The 15,157-nt window shown below is 40.8% G+C and overlaps 1 protein-coding gene across 1 annotated transcript in view; it reads right to left on the bottom strand.

Annotated features, from left to right (window-relative positions):
• hid1a (HID1 domain containing a) overlaps window positions 1–15,157 on the bottom strand; it is a 33,006-nt gene that overhangs the window by 5,936 nt on the left and 11,913 nt on the right. Inside the window, exons 4-15 of the mRNA XM_082185358.1 lie at window positions 14,195–14,317; window positions 11,137–11,243; window positions 9,999–10,115; window positions 7,349–7,544; window positions 6,853–6,909; window positions 6,626–6,766; window positions 5,814–5,904; window positions 4,597–4,748; window positions 4,138–4,216; window positions 2,909–3,073; window positions 1,827–2,054; window positions 42–187 (exon numbers count right to left, since the gene is read on the bottom strand). Of these exons, the coding sequence (XP_082041484.1) occupies window positions 42–187; window positions 1,827–2,054; window positions 2,909–3,073; window positions 4,138–4,216; window positions 4,597–4,748; window positions 5,814–5,904; window positions 6,626–6,766; window positions 6,853–6,909; window positions 7,349–7,544; window positions 9,999–10,115; window positions 11,137–11,243; window positions 14,195–14,317 (1,602 nt within the window). The remainder of the gene's footprint in view (window positions 1–41; window positions 188–1,826; window positions 2,055–2,908; window positions 3,074–4,137; window positions 4,217–4,596; window positions 4,749–5,813; window positions 5,905–6,625; window positions 6,767–6,852; window positions 6,910–7,348; window positions 7,545–9,998; window positions 10,116–11,136; window positions 11,244–14,194; window positions 14,318–15,157) is intronic.

Here is a 15,157-nt window from a genome sequence, read left to right as displayed (position 1 = left end):
AGAGCGAGTAGTGAACGTGACGGTGCGTCGGCTCCTCTGACCTCAGTGTCTCGTCCTGAGATGGACTCTGTGTCGCTGGTTCCCGCCGCTGCGCTGTGTTCAGGGGTTTGTGGGTATTCGGCCTGTGGCACTGCTATCATAGTGCCGTCTTCTGAAACCTGGGACTTCTCCGTCAGTTTATCGATGTCTGAAGAGAGTTAACCTGTCTTAAATCAAGTGCCCTATCTCATGGTCTTCACTCACACCAGTGTTGGATGCTACTTTTAGGGTACGTTTACACGACAACGATACGCTTTAAACGGAGAAGTTTAACCTTTGAGTTTTCCGTGTACGGACGACACCATTGTCAAAACGATCCCCATTCACACGGATCCGCGAAAACGGCTAAAAACGCTGAATTCTGCGGCCAGGCCAGTAGATGGCGATGAAACACTGTAGACTGAACACGTAATACGAATGTGCATGACGTCATCGTCTTCAGAAATTCATGTTTTTGTTGTTAAATAGAGACCGTTTTCAAAAACTTGCACTTTCAGGCCCCAAAACGCCGTTGTCGTGTAAATTAACGGCCAAAACGCATTAAAAGTTGTACGTTTTTAGTTGAAAATGGTCTCCGTGTAAACAGAGTAAATCTCTGAAGACGATGACGTCATGCGCACGCGTATTACATGTTCAGTCTGTAGAGTTTCATCGCCATCTACAGGCCTGGCAGCAGAATACAGCGTGTGAACGGGGATCGTTTTGACAATGATGTCGTCCGTACGCGGAAAACGTTTTAAGCATATCGTTGTCGTGTAAACGTGCCCTTAAAAGTAATGCGTTACATTCCTTAAAGTAACTAATTGTGTTACTTTTTATAAAAAGTAATGTGCTGCATTACATTTGCGTTACTTGTTCTCACCTGGGCTGGGCCTGCTGGGTTTTTAATGACAAAAAAAAGTTATATTTTTGGCAAATGTAAAGGCCCTTTCACACCCAAAGTGAAATGAATAAGCCTCAGGCTGAGGGAAATGCAAATTCACTCCTGTACAGTAGAGGGCGCCGCTCAAACAAACCTTTCGGATGTGCTGCCAATCTGAACCACAGAAGAACAGGACGCAGGAGAAGAACAATGCTCTTAATTAAAACACTAATGTGATATTTAACTTAAGTCATTTTTGTTTATCAGTATGGTTGAATTAGATCATCGCAGGTCAGCAGCAAAGACATCGGTTAATAAAGTGAGATTAAATACATAAAGTATATTTGTGTTATTTAACATATTTAATTACTGCAGGTTTGTGTAGCATTTCACTGTTTTTATTCATTTTGAGGAATACTGACTCTGTGTTTGTGTAAGTGAGATGAGTAAATGCATGCGCACATTTAGTCTAGATCTACAGTAACCGTCATGTTCACACACAGCGCTTCTGCACTTACTCACGATCTCTCTCATCATGGGGACTGAAGAAGAAGTGTCAATCAAATCAAATTTGGGAAAACAAAGTAACTTGCATTACTTATTTGAAAAAGTTAACAGATATTTTGCTGTACAATTTAAAAGTAATGCATTACTAGTTACTTGAAAAAAGTAATCTGATTACGCAACTGTACTGGTTACTCCCAACTAATTGTGTAGTTAAATTTAACAGCTGACAGATATTCAACATAATTCATCTGAGAAACAGAAGGACGGACAAAACCAGTGAAATATCAACTGATTCTGAGTCATATTTTACTACCATTTTCTAAACTATAGCGAGTAAACTGTGATAATGTGAGAAATGTTGAATACATGTTGGTTTGACTGTATGTGATCCAGTAAACACAGCAATAAGCAGATCTACCTGGTATGGCCACGAGACTGGCCTTCAGTGTCCCGGGTTCAGCGGGAACAGCCGGTCTCGATCCCTCCATGGACACGGTCTCCTGGGAGCTGGTCCGGGATATAGCGTTCGGAGATTTCCTCTTCCTCTGTAAGGCCTTCTGGATGGTGGCGGGGTCGGAGGGCAGGTTGGCCAGCTGGTGGAATACGTTGCGTTTCCGAATGATGGCGTACACCAAATTACAGTTACCTGATCGAAACAGCATCAGAGTTGGGGTCAGGGGTCAGTGGAAATCAATGAGGGCTTGGGGCAAAAATGCCACCAAAATGATCAAAAACGGCCATAAAAAAAAGTATGAAAAAAAAAATAAGGGGGCAAAAAATTCCCCTGCACAATTAAACTAAATCTATGACTGTCTCGATTAAAGTGAAATGTGAAAATGAATGAAAAGTGTCGATGGCCAATCAGAGGCGTTTAGATCAGCCTCAGCTGAAAAAGACAGAGTTTGTTTCAATAAAGCGGCAACTTTCCTGTCTCTCTCTCTTCAACATGGAAGTGACTTAAACTGCAGTTCATGGACTGGCCACTAGAGACCGGCTGCAAAAGAGAGTCAATCCCATAGACCCGCATGTTAAAATGCCCAACATTACAGCAGAAAAAAACACGTTTACAGCCTGGTGCAAAAAGTGCTTTTGGTCTAAAAAGCTAATAAGACCAAAAGCAAATAAGAGATTAATTTCACAGTTTTGACAGCTTTAGTGAGTTTAACCAGAGTTTTTGCGAGAGTGCAGAACTCACGCTAGACTGAATCCATGGAGCGCTTCAGTGAAGGGGAACGCTGTTGGTTGCTTTATGCGTATCATTTATATAATAAAACTTCAGACAGACTACTAACTATAAGTAACTTTGCAACTACATGTCAGCTAACTCTCGATTATAAGTAGACTGTTAGGTTAGGTTAACAAATTTCTGACCCTGGTCATCTTTATGTAACCTTTTAGTAGAAGTTTGACCAAGAGTTTCCACATGGACTTCTATTAACAAGTTGGCAGAACAGTAAGAGAACATCTAAAAGCAGAGATGAATGAGAGTGTGGATCTCACCGTCAAACTGGTACTGAATGATGTTATTGAAGGCCTCCAGCAGAAAGAAGGACAGATGGTGGTTCTGAGGAGCAGAGAACAGGAACCAGTTGGTGGAGAACGCCTCCAGGAGATGCAGGAGCTTGTTGGCCGCAACCATGGAGAGACTCTTCAGGTACGGAGACACTAAACAAACGACACAATGTCATGTGACAGGGAACGCAAAGATCACAACACTCTAATGACACGCACCAGACTACACACATGAAACATTCTAAACATTCTAAATTAATCAAAACATTCCATTTGGAATAAAGGCCTTTTGATCTGAGGAAACCCTCATCCTTCCCTCGGGTCATTTTGAGGGGTCCAAGACCCTACAACTTTTGTCGCACTTGAACCACGAATAAATTTTTTTTTTTTTATGTAATGGATTAGAAGAGTTTTGTGGTTGAAATGTAAAAAAGTAACAAATCCTTCGCTCGTGGGTCAATTTGACCCCCTTAGGAATGAATGGGATTTGAGGAATGCTTCAGTACACACAGAAAAACCTAAAAATGCTCAAATTTCAAACTAAAAATGCTAAAACTTTACCAAAAAAAAAAAAAATTTGATAATGTCTACATGTGTTTCTGAATGCATCTGAACAGAAACTGACTTTAGGACCCAGCGGAACAGCTCATTTGCTTCATATAGAGCTATAAGGCCATCTAGAGTCATGAAATATCATGTTATATTATAATTTTTCCACAAGAGGTCGGCAAAGACACCCAATGTAAGATATTTTGAGCTGAATTAAAAGGGTTATGCATGAAATTGTGAGTTATTTTGAATTCAGGTTGAAAGAATGTGAGGAAGGTGCTTACATTTATTTATTATTTATTGATCAAATCTAGTCATTTAAAGGTAAATATAATAAAAAATTACAAAAAAGTACAACAAAAAAAACGTTAAAAACTAGAAAAAATATTATCAAAATGAAATAAAACAAGCTTTCTGGACAAAAATAAATAAATTATAAGTATCATTTTAGGGCTTCGGGTCATTTTGACCCGCGAGGGGAAAGATGTGTTACGAAGTGCGAGGGGAAGGATGAGGGTTTAGCCGCCTCACTCTAAGTGGAATAAATCATCTAGTCTCTCCACACATGAAAGAAAACACTGTCACCTCCAGTTTTTTGTGAAATAACAGATGATGAAATCTGAATCCAGGTAAAGCCCTGTGCAAACCCAGACACTGTCATTACTCACCGTTCACCACAATAGTGAGCAGGCAGTCGTAGAGAGGCTGTAAGCGCTGATGGCCACTGGTTATTATCTTGTGGAAAACCTGCAGTACATAACCAGTTTAAGAGATTTAAATACCTCATATGAGTCTATTCAAACCAGACGCAAAACCAACATATTAAACCTTTTGTGTGAATTGAAAGAAAGACTTACACGCCTGTGCACACATATATTAAAACGCTCATATCTATAGACTTAACACGTAATACACATGTCAGCATTCTCACAGGTTCGCGTTTTTGAAGTTTGCGCGGAGATGATAATGTCAAGGCTTGCACCTTTGACCCTGTTTCAAAGTTAGCGTTCTCGAGCCCCAAACACTGTTGTTGTGCGAATGAACGGCCAGAACACATTAAAAGGGTTATTAAGGGTTTTCTGTTATAACAGTGTTGTGTAAGCTAAGTTAATAACTAATGATCTCACCACTATGAGCAGGTCTGCGTGTGTGCCGGTGAACACCGGGATGTCCATGGGGACGTGAAGCGAGTACGGTTTGTTCAGACGCACACCGAAGTTCCTCTCTCCGCTCAGCAGAAGCAGAATGAAGACGCCGATGTGCATGAGCCCGACCCGTGCTGAAGATCAACACACACACACACACACTCACAACATCACGAGACGAGCATGACAACAGTCGTCTACATACAGACCGTAACAGGTACAGAAACAGTTTAAATCCAAGGGACAGAGAAGGTGAAAACTCTCATTAAAACTAGTGGACTATAATAATAATAAATGTTTCTTGAGCAGCAAATCATCATATTAGAATGATTTCTGAAGGATCATGTGACACTGAAGACTGGAGTAATGATGCAGCTTTGATCACAGGAATAAATTACACTTTACTAGATATTCACATAGAAAACAGCTGTTTTAATTTGTCATAATATTTCACAATATTACAGTTTTTACTGTATATTTGAATAAAAGACCCAATTTAAATCTGCATATCATATAAAGCAATCGTGTCTCTTCAGAAGACTTGGATTAAACCACTTTTACGATGTCATTTTATACTTTTTAATGCGTGAATGTTTGGACCTACAATGGATGAACAAGAAGAAGAATGAGAGAATATTAAAAACATCTTCATTTGTGACCCTGGACCACAAAACCTGGGTCACATGGGTCACAATTTTGAAATTGAGATTCATGCATCATATGCTGAATAAATAAGCTGTCCATTGATGTATGGTTTGTTAGGATAGGACAATATTTGGTCGAGATACAACTATTATGAACATCTGGAATCTGAGGGTGCAGAAAAATCGAAACATTGAGAAAATCTCCTTTAAAGTTGTTCATTTATGTCGCGATTGTGCTGCATTCACTCACAAAAATACATGTTTTATATATTTATGGTAGGAAATGTACAAAATATCTTCATGGAACATGATCTTTACTTAATATCCTCATGATTTTTGGCATAAAAGAAAAATCGATAGTTTTGACCCATACAATGTATTGTTGGCTGTTGCCACAGATATACCCGTGTGACTCGAGACTGGTGACGTGATCCAGGGTCACATATGTGTTTAGAAGATGAACGAACGTTTTATGTGTTTGGAACGACACGAGGGAGAGTAAATGATGACAGAATTGACCTTTTCTGGGGGAAGTAACTCTTCATAAGCACTTACACTGGTCGGCTCGGGCGTCGTTCAGGTAGAACAGGATCGGCACTAATATGTCCAACACATCGCTGCTCTTCAGCACGAAGAACAGGAATTTCTGAAACAGAAAACGCAGGGATTACGTGCGATGTTTCGGATCTGGACTGTTGTTAAAGGGGTGGTTGATTATGATTTCACTTTTTTAACTTTAGTTAGTGTGTAATGTTGCTGTTTGAGCATAAACAACATCTGCAAAGTTACAACACTCAAAGCTCAAAGCAAAGGGAGATATTTGCTTTTAGAGAAATCACTTTTTAAGGACTACAACAAACGGCTGGTAGAGACTACACCACATTCCTCCCGGGTTAGTGACATCACAAACCCTAAAATTTACATAAACACGCCCCCTCAACACCATTTATAGATTATCAAGACAGAATATGCTAATCAATGACTAGAAGATAACTACACATCAGCTACATAAATTCATCAACTAACCATTCAGAAATGTTGTCACTTCTTCTCAAGTCTCTCCATCATTGTCTGACTCCGGTTTGAACATAAAAGGCTAAAAGCTTTTGAAATGTTCAGAACACAAGCTGTTGTAGCTCCGCCCCCTGTGCCGGGAGCAGCAGCTCATTTGCATTTAAAGGGACAGACACAAAAACTGTGTGTTTTTGCTCACCCTCAAAAAGTGACAATATTAACATGCTATATAAAACTATCTGTGGGGTATTTTGAGCTAAAACTTCACACACACACTCTGGGGACATCAGAGACTTATTTAACATCTTGTGAAAGGGCATTATACCACCGCTTTAAAGCACCCGATCTCTTACTTTGTTGAAGTCGCAGAGCTTCCAGAAAAGCACCAGCAGTTCCTGGTGAAACTGGATCTTCTTGGTGGAGTTGGGCAGGTATGTTTGGGTGAGCGGGTTGGTCAGCAGGCGCGCCAAACCTTTCAGGACAAAGTCGTAATCCTGCAGACACGAGGAACAGCAGCTCGCACACATCAACAGAACAATGCTGTGTATTATCTGGACGTATCGTAAGAGTTTCTCCGTACCTCCTCCCTGTGGATTCTGGACAGGTAATTCACGAACAGGTTATTCGGACCGACGGACTACGAGCAGAGAGAAAAAGAGAAGGTGTAATGTTACAAAAGCTTACATTTCAGATAAATGCTGTTCTTTGAACTTTCTATTCATCAAAGAATCCTGAAATAAAAATGTAAATAACTGTTTTCAACATTGATAATAATCATAAATGTTTCTTGAGCATCAAATCATCATATTAGAATGATTTCTGAAGGATCATGTGACACTGAAGACTGGAGTAATGATGCTGAAAACTCTACTACTAATAAACTTTACTATATATTCACAGAGAAAACAGTTATTGTAAATTGTAACAATATTTAACAATATTACAGTTTTTTTTTTTTTTTATCAAATAAATGCAGCCTTGGTGAGCAGAAGAGACTTTTTAAAAAAACATAAAAAATCGTTTCAGCGGATGTGTTGAGTGTGTGTCGTGTGCATTATGGGGTGTGTGTTGCTCACGTCCTGCTCCTCCATGCTGGCGGGGGAGGGGGGGCGGCCCTCGTGCTCCAGGCTCACGATGAGGATCTGCACCGCCTGCTCCACCAGCTGCTCCCGGTAGTCGGAGAACAGCAGGTGGTTGTAGGGGATCCCGTAGCCCACGGGGTCGTAAGCGCACACCACGTTCAGCAGAGACGTGAAGAGAGGCAGAGCGTGCCTGAGAGACAGAGAGAGAGAGACTCAAACTGTTTACTGCACTTTTATATCGCTGATGCCTTAACAGCAATGCTAGGTGGTTTCTACGGTGTTCTGGATGGTTGTTAGGGTGTCGCTATGCAGTTAGTAGAGAGTTCTGGATGGTTGTTAGGGTGTCGCTATGCAGTTACTAGAGAGTTCTGGATGGTTGTTAGGGAGTCGCTATGCAGTTACTAGAGAGTTCTGGATGGTTGTTAGGGTGTCGCTATGCAGTTACTAGAGAGTTCTGGATGATTGTTAGGGAGTCGCTATGCAGTTACTAGAGAGTTCTGGATGGTTGTTAGGGAGTCGCTATGCAGTTACTAGAGAGTTCTGGATGGTTGTTAGGGAGTCGCTATGTAGTTACTAAAGAGTTCTGGATGGTTGTTAGGGAGTCGCTATGCAGTTACTAGAGAGTTCTGGATGATTGTTAGGGAGTCGCTAATCGCTATGCGGTTAGTAGAGAGTTCTGGATAGTTGGTTAGCGAAGACTTCAGATGAAGCAAACTCTGAATCAACATACACAAATGCTACAATTTTCTATATGTCATAATCATTTGTTAACAAACAAGTATTCATTACTTTTTAGCTAACTGTTAATTGTTAATGTACATTTCTGAAATACATAACTTAGTTACCTCTGATAACAAATCACTCTAAATTGTAATGTGGACTAATGCATTTTTCTGTAAAGCTGTTTTGATTCGATGTGTACTGAGAAAAGCGCTATACAAATAAATGTGAATTTAATTGAAATGTTAGGGTGTTGCTAGGGTTCGCTATGCAGATACTAGATATTTCTGGATGGTTGTTAAGGTGTTGCTAGGTATTGCTATGCAGCTACAAGCGATTTCTGGATGGTTGTTGGGGTGTTGCTAGGTAGGTATTTCTATGCAGTTACTAGAGAGTTCTGGATGGTTGCTGGGGTGTTGCTAGGTAGGTATTGCTATGCAGTTACTAGAGAGTTCTGGATGGTTGTTGGGGTGTTGCTAGGTAGGTATTGCTATGCAGTTACTAGCGATTTCTGAATGGTTGTTGGGGTGTTGCTAGGTAGGTATTTCTATGCAGTTACTAGAGAGTTCTGGATGGTTGTTGGGGTGTTGCTAGGTAGGTACTGCTATGCAGCTACTAGCGATTTCTGAATGGTTGTTAGGGTGTTGCTTGGTAGGTATTGCTATGCAGCTACTAGCGATTTCTGGGTGGTTGTTAAGGTGTTGCTAGGTAGGTATTGCTATGCAGCTACTAGCGATTTCTGGATGGTTGTTGGGGTGTTGCTAGGTAGGTATTGCTATGCAGCTACTAGAGAGTTCTGGATGGTTGCTGGGGTGTTGCTAGTTAAATCCTAAGGTGTTCACTGTAAACATTTTTTTGTGTGTTCTTGTCTTATTTTCCAGTACAAATATCTAAACATTGTTAAATCAAGATACATTTGAGAAGCACAATAGCTTTGTTTTCATCCACCTATTTTGATGCAAATTTTGGGAAATCGCATATTTAAAAAAATGTTTTTTTTACTGGTTGCGTCTCTGTTTTTTAGCCATTTCATTACATGAACACTGACGTATTCACACCGTATGATACCGTTTGAAGTGGAGTAAATACGTTTAACAATGAAACATTTATGCTAAGCAAAACTTTAATACCTAACTTGACATCACACCCATTTCATTCTATTTGGTGTGATTTCTAAAGGCTAGTCACAATAAGAGCATCCAACTCTTGGCCCTTAAGGTCCTCTTTCTTGCAGAGTTTAACACCAACCTTGATCAAACTCGCCTGCCTGCTTTCTTAAGCCCCTTTCACACAGCGCTTTGAACCCGGCAAATTGCCGGCAAATTGCCAGAGCGCCTTCTGTGTGAACGCAAACTCGACCCGGGATTTATGCCGGGTTCGATGCCGGGTCGGGACCTAGTAACATTGCCGTGTTCAGTCCCGGAACGCGCGCTGTGTGAACAAAAGCCGTAATAATGCCGTGTCGTAGTGATGACGCTGAAGCGCGGGATCGTTCGCCAGCTGTGAAACGGTACGTAATGCGCAAGTTTATGATCGAATCAGAGAAACAAATGCACAGGCGTGGTTTAAGCAAACTTAAGACTCTGCTGAGATTACAAGTCACATCGATGTCACGTGTCTTTACGGCATTTTTACGGGTTGTGTGTGAACGCACTCTCTGATTCCGGAAAATCACTGGCAGTGTGAATGAACCAAAATCAAACGAACCCGGGTCAAATCCCGGGTCACTTTATCCGTGTATTTTCCGGAATCTCTGTGTGAAAGGGGCTTTACAAGCCCAGATCAAACGAACCCACAATGAAGCTTACATGCAGTTTAACGCTTAGGACTGGAGGCTTGACTAAGCAAACACACTGGTAAGTCTGCAGGTGTTTGATTGGGGAGTGTTGTGTTTGTCTTGTGTGTGTGTCCCGTGGAGCCTGACCTGTTCTCAGCAGAGCAGAAGAAGGAGACCCAAGGGTTGAGGAGACTGTTCTCTGCTGTCGGCGGCAGGTACATGGCCTCTGAGAAGCAGGTGAGCAGTAACCTCAGCAGCTCAGACCTATACACACACACACACACACACAGAGGCTGACATTTGTTTGGGAATCCGTGGGTCATGGGAAACAAAATCACTATTAATCAGTCAGTGGGAGTGGGCGGGACCGGGAATCATAATAACACTGATACCCATTTTTATACACAAATATACCGTTTATATAAACAAACTATATATTTGTAATTTTGAACTCAATTCTAGTTCTTTTCTGCTCTCCTGTCTGCTTTGGTGTGGCTGGTTAAGTGAATGACGTGCTCCAACCGTAACATTTGGTATGCCAATGCCGACCACCGATAATATATAGAAGAAGAAGGCTTCCCCGTAAATCAAAATCAAAATGGAGTCAGACATGAAAGCCACGCTGCAACGACTACTGTATGACACCTCAGCTGTGCTCACCGACATTTCCGGCCGGTCTGAAGTCACCAAAAAATGTTTACGAGTTGAGAAAGACGGCGTAATGTGTGCGTGTGTGTGTGTGCCTGTATCTGTGTGTGTTTCCATGGATGATTTACATTAAATTTTATGTATATGCATTGTTTAAGATGGCTTTCAGTTCAATAAAACAACAGGGGATGGGAGGGAATGGGAGTCATTCTTCTGGGATTCGGAAGGGATTTTCCCACAGTTTTTCATGGGATTGGGATCGGACCGGATTTTTTTTTTGTGGGAGTGGAACGGTAGAGGATTGAAAATCCACTCCTGTGTGACCCTCTAACACACACACACGTTGTAATACCAGTGTACTACCCATGTCATTATATACATTTCTGTCCTCATAAATCACAAAAACAAACACACACACACACACACACACACACACACACACACACACAGAGTATGTAGACTAATCTGATCATCCGTTTGGGTGGAAAAACAGGTCCGGGCTTTTAGCCGTCTTGTGTGGTTACTGATTAAAAGGAAGCTCAAACACACACACACACACACACACACACACACACACACACACACACACACACACACACACACGTGTGGGCCTGGGAAAGGACTCACTCACTCTCACCTGTTGAGGTCGTGGATGTAGTTGAGCGGGGGGGACTGAGCGAAGCCCACGCCGGCCTCCCAGATGTACTCGCAGCTGTCCAGTGCCTGCATGTCCTCCACCGACTCCTGTGCGCGACACAACATCAGTCCGACACTGAGTTTAGTGTACATCACACCGACTGACGACAGTCAACTACTGCCGTTTCATTACATCGCTGACATATTCACACAAGATCATTTTCCAGGACTTATCCAGGACATTTCAAATCTCATAAGTCTTAAAAACACTTCAAAAGTCTTAAAAAAACATGCCATCTATGGCTATGACTATAACTATAAAATTTGAAATATAATACACACACACACACACACACAATCATAATACAATGTACCCAAAAAACTACAACGTGTCAAAACTGAGCATCCATGAACGGAGCGCTTTCTGTTCCTAACGTTAGTCGTTTCGACCAGTTCTTTAATGATCAAGAACATTTACAAATAATGTTCAAGATTTTTCCAGGACTATTTATGTTTCCTCTCATTTTCCATGTGTTTTCCAGGAATGGATAATTGGTCATTAGTATTCCAGGTTTTCCAGGACGCGTGGGAACCCAGTCACGCCGCATGACACCGTTTGAACTGGAGTAAATAAGTTTAACACTGAAACATTTCTAAAGACCGGTCGCACCCTCACACAACGATCCCCTAGACCAGGGGTTTTCAGGCTTGGCCTTTAACGTCCACTTTCTGGCCGAGTTTAGCTCCAGCCTGGATCAAACTCTCCTACTCGTGTCTTTCTGGTCATCCTGGAGACCTTGATTGACTTGTTCAAGTGTATTGATCAGGGTTGGAGCTAAACTCTGCAAGAAAAGTGGACCTTTTAAGGGCCAGAGTGGAGAGACACTTGATTATTGGTCAATGCTAAAGACTGGATAAATGATAAAGACCAGAGCTGGTCGATGATGATGATGATGATGATGATGTCATGGGAACACTGATTGGCTGATGGCACCACAAGACCACAAACACAGTCTCAAGCCCTTCACTAAACACTTGAGAAATATATATTTAGGCCTAAATTTAAGACTTATGTATTAGAATTGTGTATCAAATCGGATAAGGAAAACTAATAAACTTAATGTGATGCTTAATGTCAGTCATACATAAATGAAAAAGGTAAAATACTTTTAAAGCCCCCCTGTGGTGTAAAATCAAGTTTTTAATGTTGTTTATGTGTCTATGTGGTGTTTTTAATTTGCTTTAAGACAAACCATGTGCAAATTCATAAGTCGACAGCATTGCTGAGTATTTCCTCCTTAAAACTGCTGTGAACCAAAGACAGTCTCAAACACACTGAAATCGCTGGTGTTTCTGACGTCACAAACTACCTTGTAACCAATCAGATCAGCGTGTGATCGTCAACCAGTGGATCTCTGAGCTGAGTGAGTGAGTGGAGGCGGGGCTCATTTGCATATTCATAGAACCGCGCATACTAAATGAGGCAAGGGTGTCGAGTTACATTCAAGATATTTTAAGGCATGAAGACATTTATTTCAGGGAAAAAATGTTTAAATATGTAATTTTGGTGATCGAAGAGTTTTAAGGGATAAAAGTGTGGACTACAGGGGGACTGTTAGATTTCTGCTGTCATGGGTTGGTTGCACAAGGAAGCAAGTAGAGGATCCATTAGCAGCAGTTAAACTTGATTAAACTAAATAAACCAAGCAAAACACTGACATCAGACAATAAATAAACTGCACAGAGGGTTTAAATACACAGAGACCGAACATGAGGGAACATAGGAGCCAATGAACCCGAAACACACAGGACATTTTACATTTTAAAAACTATTTTAAATGTATACCTAAATAGTTTAGTTTAGGTACTAAATAGGAAAATGATCTGCCGCCAGCAGTCGATTTTAATATTCTGAATCTGATAGCGTCAGCTAAATGAATAAATGTAAATGTAAAATGTAAAATATGGCGTAATTTAGATATATTTTTAAGATGGAAAAATGCGGTTTTACAGATACTAGACATGTGATTTTCAAATGAAAGATTGGTATCAAAGAGCACACTCAGGTTCCTAACCGACAGGTGTTAGACAGTATTCTAGATTATTACGTGTGGGAGTTTTTTGTCCAATAATTAGAATCTAGGAATCCAGAATTTAGTAGTAGGAAATAACTAGTCATCCAGTTTTTTATATCTGTTATGCATTCCGTTAATTTTGTGAATTGGTATGTTTCGTCAGGGTGTTAAGAAATATAGAGCTGCGCATCATCAGCATAACAGTGAAAACTAATGCCATGCTTCCTAATGATATCTCCTAATGGTAGCATGTACAGAGTGAACAGCAGCGGTCCTAGTACTGAGCCTTGTGGTATGCCATACTGAACTTGTGATCGATGAGACATCTCTTCATTTACTGCTACAAACTGATAACGGTCAGATAAGTATGATTTAAACCATGCTAATGCAATTCCACTAATGCCAACATCATTTCCGAGTCTATTTAAAAGAACGTTGTGGTCGATAGTATCAAATGCAGCACTGAGATCGAGTAACACTAATAGAGAGATACAACCACGATCGGATGATAAGAGGAAATCATTTGTGACTCGAATGAGAGCTGTCTCGGTACTATGGTACGGTCTAAATCCTGACTGGAAATCCTCACTGTCTGAAAACACAACTTGTACAGATGATGAGTGTGGCGAGCACGACGAGGTCGAGGGCCGTGGGAGGACGGCGCGAGGCCGGTGGCGCGATTGATAATGAGCGACACGTGCGCGACGCACCGGTCTCGCATCTCTCACGGAGGAGCGGAAGCATAAAGGAGGAGCGACGACAGTGAAGAGCGAGAGAGGACAGGCCTGAATTTGATTTGATGTGTTTCTGTTTTGTGTTGCCAGCAGTCGTCCGTGAGGGGCTGCTGGCTTTTACTTTCATTTTTGTATTTGTTTATTTATTTATTAAAATGTTGAATGTTCGCCGGTTCCCGCCTCCTTCTTCCCATTACATCTGTCTGAACCCCGTTACAATGAGCTACAAATCTAACAGTGTTGAACTCACAGGTCTTCCTCTCTTGTGGCTTTGAACGGTGAATTCTGGACAGAAAAGCAAGTCAGCAAGAGCCAGTAGGAGAGACTCGGCCAGCGGACGGGCCCCTTCATCCTCATCCTCCATATCATCCATCTATCCAGAGAAGAAAAAATAATACTGTACTTTAACTGGTTTACTTTACTTATTAGTTATAGTGTACTTGTGTTTTTACCTATAATCTATGAGTATAATGTATCCGTTTACTATAATGTATCTGTTTATAACAGCCCTTTGGTCATAATATTTGAAATCTGAAATGTAAAATAGGTTGAAATTGATTCTTAGGAAGTAACCAACCACAACTAAGACTATGGATGCACGATATATCGGTCTCCATATCGGTATCGGCCAATATATGTTCATTTTTAATGTCATCGTTATCGGCCTGATAAGAAAATTTGTCCGATATATTAAAGCCGATAAATAATGTATTATTTCCTTCAGCTGAGACTCTTCAGATGCGCACTGTTCAACATGATGGCTTTGAATTGCTTGAAATATGATTGGAATCACTTCAAAAAAGGAAAATACAGTAAAGTCTGTCATATCGGCAACATAAAATGAGGGTTTCATTTTAAAATGAGAACATTATAATTGTGTGTTTGGGACATGGCTTTTAATGGTGAGACTTTTGTTTTTGTAATCAGGCTCTCAAAAATTATAAAACAATTTGGATTTAGATTTATCGGCCAATATATCGGTTATCGGCTTTCAAAGATAAAGAATTATCGGTTATCGGTATCGGCCAAAATGTTCATATCGGTGCAAGCCTACTAAACATTCAGTTATGTATATTGTCACAAATTAAATAAATATTAAAATGTTTATAGATGTCTGATATAGAAATGGACATACTCTCCTCATGGCATGACGTGTTTGACTTGAAATATGATTGGAATCACTTCAAAAAAAGACAATACAGTAAAGTGCAAC

This window comes from Leuciscus leuciscus, assembly GCF_965113295.1.
Source record: "Leuciscus leuciscus genome assembly, chromosome: 1".
Lineage (NCBI taxonomy): Eukaryota > Metazoa > Chordata > Actinopteri > Cypriniformes > Leuciscidae > Leuciscus > Leuciscus leuciscus.
The sequence above is the reverse complement of the archived record's forward strand: the minus strand, read 5'-3'. Positions and strand labels throughout refer to the sequence as shown.